Source organism: Setaria italica, chromosome IV (genome assembly GCF_000263155.2).
Source record: "Setaria italica strain Yugu1 chromosome IV, Setaria_italica_v2.0, whole genome shotgun sequence".
NCBI lineage: Eukaryota > Viridiplantae > Streptophyta > Magnoliopsida > Poales > Poaceae > Setaria > Setaria italica.
Window position 1 is genome coordinate 6,646,609 of NC_028453.1, and position 6,552 is coordinate 6,653,160.

Here is a 6,552-nt window from a genome sequence, read left to right on the forward strand (position 1 = left end):
TGTAATCTGATTTCTGTTCGTCAGTTTCTAAGGGGCAATAACTGCACCATAGAGTTTGACGCTTTTGGTTTTTTTGTCAAGGATTTGTCGACTAGACGCATGATTCTTCGCTGCAATAGCGTCGGCGATCTTTACACCATGCCTCCAGCATCCAACTTTGCAGCGCCCCACGCCGACCTCGCCATCTCCTCCAATTTATGGCATCTTCGTCTTGGTCATCATGGTCCTACCGCCATCACTACACTTAGACAGAATTCCTCCATTGCTTCTAATAAAGCCAGTCATACTCTATGTCATTCATGCTAGTTAGGGAAACATATGCGGTCACCTTTCACTCATTCTAGCTCTCGCAGTTCTGCTCCCTTTGAGTTAGTTCACTGTGATGTTTGGACTTCTCCGGTAGCTAGTGTTTCTGGTTATCACTACTACCTAGTTATTTTGGACGACTTCTCGTATTTTTGTTGGACGTTTCCTCTAGTTCACAAGTCTGAAGTTGCCTCATAAATCACTAACTTCTGCGCCTATACTCATATGCAGTTTAGTCTTCCTGTTCGTAGCATCCAGGCTAACATCGGGACTGAGTTTGTCAATAGGACTCTCACATCTTTCTTAACTTCTCGGGGTATCCACCTGGGCCTCTCATGTCCCTACACTTCTCCCCAGAATGGGAAAGCCGAGCATGTCCTCCGCACACTTAATAATGTCACTCGCCCTTGCTTATTCATGCCTCCATGGCCGCCCCATACTGAGCTAAGGCGCTCGCCACCACCACCTATCTTCTGAACCAGTGCCCCTATTCTGCCGCTCAGAATGACATCCCCTACCGCCTCCTCTACTCCCAGTGTCCCGAGTACTCTCACTTGCGTGTCTTCGGTTGTCTTTGCTACCCCGACCTCTCAGCCACGGCAAGCCACAAGCTTGCTCCTCGCTTCTCAGCCTGTGTTTTCCTTAGTTATCTCTCATCTCAAAAGGGGTACTGCTGCATTGACTTGTCCACCCGTCGAGTCATCATCTCTCACCATGTTGTCTTCGATGAGTCCGTCTTTCCCTTCTCCTCCCACCCTACTCACTCGTCGCAGCTCGACTTCCTTTTGTCGAGCCCCACCGATGTTCCTGCATCCACCTCGGTCGCTCTGTCGTCAAACGTTGAGCAGCCACATCCCTCACCAGTTGTTTTGCAGGAACTCACTGACGACGACCCTGCCATACTATTACATGGGCCGACCGTGTACCCCACTTCATCTGTGGGTGGGTCGCCGCTCTCCACCGTGCTCCCGACTGCTCCGACCATGCCACGCGCGGGTGCTGCCCCGTCCGCGACCGCAGCGCTCTCGACTGCTCCGACCGCGACCACGGCGCGTGCGGCGCGCTCCTGACTGCTCCGACCACGACCGCGCCATGTGTGGGTGCGGCCCCGACCGCGACAACAGCACTCCCGACTGCTTCCATCGCGACTGCAGCGCACGCGGGCGCGCTCCCAACTGCTCCGACCACGACCGCGCCAAGCACGGGTGTGGCCCCGACCGCTCCGACAGCTCTCCCACCTACTTCGATCGCTGCGGATCTTGGTGTGCCTGCGGGAGGGTCGCCGACTTCTCCCTCGTTCGTGGCCTTGGCGCCCCAAGCACCCACGGCCCTAGCACCCGCTCCTCCTCCGCGCCCTACCACTCGATCTGTGACTGGGGCCATCTAGCGGGTGAACTACCAGGGCTTGACGGCCTCGACTTCTTCTTCGCCCTCTCCAATTCCGGCAAACTACCACGGTGCTTTGGCTGACGCCAACTGGTGTGCTGCCATGGTTGACAAATTCTAGGCCTTCATCGACAATGACACCTGGCGCCTTGTCCCGCGGCCGCCCGGTGCCAATGTCATGTCAAGCAAGTGGATCTTCCGGCATAAGTTCCATGCCAATGGGTCCCTCGCTCAGCACAAGGCACGTTGGGTCGTTCGCGGCTTCTCCCAAGGCCACGACATCGACTACGATGAGACCTTTAGTTCGGTTGTCAAACCAGTGACGATACAGACCGTCCTCAGCATCGCCACTTCTCGCGCCTAGCCGATCCACCAGCTAGACGTGAAGAATGTGTTTCTTCATGGACACCTCGCGGAGACTGCCTACTGCTAGTAGCCTCCCGACTTTGTCGACCCCGCCTCCTCAGATCACGTCTGTCTCCTGCAGAAGTCCTTGTATGGACTGAAGCAGGCCCCAAGGGTATAGTACCACCGATTCGACTCCTTCCTTCACCAGCTCGGCTTCATCGCCTCTGCCTCCGATACCTCCCTCTTTGTCTATAGAGAGGGGCTGAGCCTCGCCTACGTACTGCTCTACGTCGATGACATCATCCTCACCGCCTCGTCCTCGACTCTCCTTCAGCACATCATGGGGCGCCTTCACTCCGAGTTCGCCATGACAGATCTTGGTGACCTACACCACTTCCTCGGCATCTCCGTCACGCGTTCCTCCCAGGGCCTATTCCTGTCTTAGCGACAGTACGCCCTCGATCTTCTTTAGCATGCTGGCATGGCTGAGTGTCACTCTACCGCGACTCCCATTGACACTCATGCCAAGCTTTCGGCAGACGACAACGCCAAGCTTCAGGACGGCTCTAAGTATCAGAGTCTTGCTGGGGCTCTTCAGTACCTCACCCTAACTCAACCTGACCTGGGGTATGCAGTTCAGCAGGTGTGTCTCTTCATGCATGACCCGCGCAAGCCCCACATGGCCCTGATCAAGTGCATCCTACGCTATGTGAAGGGCACGATCTCCTCTGGACTTCACATCGGCATCGGCTCTGTTCAGTCTCTGACTGCCTACTCCAATGCCGAATGGGTTGGCTGTCCGGACTCTCGATGCTCCACCTCTGGCTTCTGCGTCTACCTCGGTGACAATTTGGTTTCTTGGTCCTCCAAGCGCCAGACCACGGTGTCTCGTTTCAGAGCTGAGGCGGAATATCGTGTTGTGGCTCATGCAGTGGCAGAGTGTTGCTGGCTGCGCCAACTTCTTCAGGAGCTTCATGTCCTGCTTGCTTCAGCCACTGTTGTCTACTATGACAATGTGAGTGCTGTCTATATGACAGCCAACCCGATGCAACATCGGCGCATGAAGCACATCGAGATTGATATTCACTTCGTCCGTGAGAATATGGCATTGGGTGAGGTCCAGGTTCTCCATGTGTTGTCTGTAACAACCTAGCCCAATTAAACCATGTTTAATCTTAGTTAAAGTCATTTGAGCATAAAGAAGAACAATTGGCAGTTGTGAAGACAAGTAAAAAGACACTTTTGCCCTCAAAAGCTAAAACTGTTTAAAACATAACTCAACTTTTTGCTTAAGAACTTAAAAATATGTCCAACTAATAGTTGTAGAAATCAACTTTCCTAACAACTATTATTTGTGGTGTTTTGCTTGAATCTAAGCAGAAGACCTTCAAAAACTCAAAGTTTAAAACTATGTCAAATTAAGAAAAATAGATAAAGCCCCAACTTTGGAGCTCTTTATCTAGAATTTTCCAAAGTAAACTCAATCTGAACTCTATAAAAAAGTTTTAGAGCTTTAAGCTCTTAACAACTTTTACTAAAGGAGTAAGGTAGAAATCCACACATAAGGCTTCCAAAACCTAGGTCAAATTCAGCTAGTTCGGTCAACCCAGCCTCAATCAGCAATCTAGGCTAAGTCTGGAAGCAGTTCAACTATGCATTTTGGATTAAAATTATCTCACAAAACTTGAACTGAACGCCAGCAAAACCCTTTATAAGAGTTTGAGAACTAAGTTTATACAACAACTTCCTCAATTGAACTCTGGTCAAATTCGCAACAGAAGCTTTTCAAAATTGGGGCTTAAGTCAGCCAAAAACCCTGAAATCAGCCAAACTGCCGTTTTTGCCTAAGTCTGGAAATCTGACGTTCCTCTAGACTTTGAAACTTTGTATCTTCAAATCTGCTAATAATTTGAACTCGGTTCAATTACAAAATTTGAACTTGGATCTGAGGACTACAACTTTTGTAAGGGGACTTCAGGTCGCGCAGTTCGAAAATCGGGAGATTTTGGCGCTTGAAGATCGGCCCGGCGAAGCGATCCCGCGGATCCCTCGGTCAGAGCGTGCCAGAGAACGCGCGCGCCATGCTCCGCTCGCCGCCCACCGCGTGGACGCCGCTCACCGGCACAGCGCCTCCACCCAGTCTCCGGCCACGGCAGGGAGACGCCTCACCCACCCTACGGCTAGTGAGCACGCGGTCGCCTTGTCGTGCCTGCGCCACCCCGCTTCGCCCGAGGGAATGCCCCGCCCTGAGCGCACGTGCCCCCGCGGACGCCTGCTCGGCGCTGCCTCCTCCGCCAACCGCCGCTCAGCCGTGACCGCCCCACCCCGCCTCGCCAGTGACGCGGCCCCGGCAAAGCCGTTATGGCCGCGCACACTCGCTCCGCCCGACGCCTGCTCGCATTGCCTGCCGCGCCACCCACCCTCCCCTGTTCGCAAATGGCGCCACGTCCATTAACGGCCGCCGCAGTGCCCCGACGCCCTCCGGTCCCGTCCGCCAGCACCGCGACTCCGCCTCACTTGCCTGCTCCACCCGGCCCTATAAAAGGAGTCCCTACGCGGCCTGAGCCCCCTTCCCCGCTCGCCCTTGCCACTCGCGAGAGCTTCCCTGCTCTCTCTTAGCCCCGCCGCATTCCCTCTCCATGGAGCTCCCCCTTCCGCACTGCCCTGCACCTCGTCGACACAACCACCAGCTTCGCCGCCACCTCGTGCAGCTCAGGCGCTTGCCCATCGCCGCCTCCAAGCCCCGACGCTGTCGGAATCCCCGCTGCCTGACGCCATCCCTGCCGCTCGCCATCCGCCGCCGTTCCGCCCCCGCCCGACCTTCTCTTTGCCCCCAACTGCCGCCAATCAACTTCCTGTGAGCTCCTCCACCTTTCCCGCAACTTCTTGCTCGGGATTGGCCGGCGCATCGCCGGAATGTGGCCAGACTGCCACCGGTTGCGCCGCCGAGGGCACACTTGTGTCTTCCCGTTTCTTCCAGGGGCCTTAGCGCTAAAGCTAGGGACCTCTGCGCGTTTAACCTATAGACCTAGGGGCTAGACCGTAAGTTTGCCACAATTTTCTTTTATAATCGGCAGGAAATGTATTTAACTTTGGAAATTCACCAAAACTCGTAGAAAATTCAGAAAGATGTCAAACCAATTTTGCTAGACTCAGTATAAACTGTAGTTTCTAATAAAAATACTTTTGGCACGTGTCTCTGCTAGGATTAATGTTATATGTTTTAATCCTTGTTTAAGCTATTTAAATCATAATAAATTGTAGAAAAATGCTAAAATGGTGGTCCGGTGTCCTAACCCGAGCGGCGGCGCCACTCCCTCCTCATCCCTACACCTAGTCCACATGCACCGCGCACGCACACATCCCTCCCTCGGTCCACCACGTGGCCATGGCATGCGTACCACGCAGCCCACCATGTGGATGCTGTCAACCCCACCACAGGAACCCCACGCCATGTCGCACACAGGCCCACCTACCATCCTCACACACGTAGCGAAAACACTAGATACACCCGGTAAAATCCACCCCAAATGTTATTCTACCCATTTCTTTCATCCAAAAAAATTTCACCAAAATTCTTAAAAATACTAGGTAAATCCACAAACCCAACAAAGCCACTCAAACCCAATTTGAACATTATTAAGGTGAGAAAATAAATACAATTAATTTCAGCCAATAGAAACGTCCCACAAGTGTACCCTAAAAATACCCTTCCCTATTTCTTATTTCTAAAAATTACCCAAAATTCACCAAAAATATTAGAATCCATTCCAAGCATAGTCATACCTTATTTGTCCAAATCTCACACCCATAACCCCTATAATTAAATCCTCCCCTTTTGATTAATGGAAAACCCTATATTTCACGTGACTAAAACTAGGAAACTATTCCGAGAAGCTCTAGAAAAACCCTAGAAAATTCTAGGAAATTACCCAAGCCCTCTAAACACCAATTCTATTCTTATAACTCATGTTTGATGTATTGCTTTGATTGTCTGCTTGATTAATTTTCTTACATATAACTACGATCATACAGAAAACGATTACGCCGGAAACACATTTGACGACCCGGATTATGAGGAAGAAGCTCTGAACGATCCAAACTTCGAGGAAGGCAAGTCCCACAAATCATCATCATATTTTGATCCCAAGCTTTATTAATAAAATAAACCAAGATAATAACAAGTTTACTTTATAAGCTTTACATATTTCCTTTATTTCCTTGCTTAGCTCATCCTAATAATTTTGAGCCCTCCTTGATATCATAAACCCCATATACACTAGGTCATACCATGGTTCACAAAATCCTAAGGAAGAGTGTGAGTGCTTTGAGAATTGCACAAAAATAACTGAAGTGAGTCTAGCAACCAATTAAGGATGGACCCACGAGTAAGAGGGTAGCCTCGACAAAAGATCCTATCCTAAAAAGCTTACTCTGGTCATGTGATGACCGACTCATGGGAAAGTCTTTCTAGTGGACAGTACAGCCGCACGTGCCAAAAAGGTACAGCCT

At 51.3% G+C, this 6,552-nt stretch overlaps 1 protein-coding gene across 1 annotated transcript; it reads left to right on the forward strand.

Annotated features, from left to right (window-relative positions):
* The first annotated feature begins 2,521 nt into the window (after window positions 1-2,521).
* On the forward strand, window positions 2,522-3,193 carry LOC106804258 (uncharacterized mitochondrial protein AtMg00810-like). The gene has a single exon (XM_014805015.1). It carries the CDS (start codon window positions 2,522-2,524, stop codon window positions 3,191-3,193), a length of 672 nt encoding a protein of 223 aa, XP_014660501.1.
* The last annotated feature ends 3,359 nt before the right edge of the window (window positions 3,194-6,552 follow it).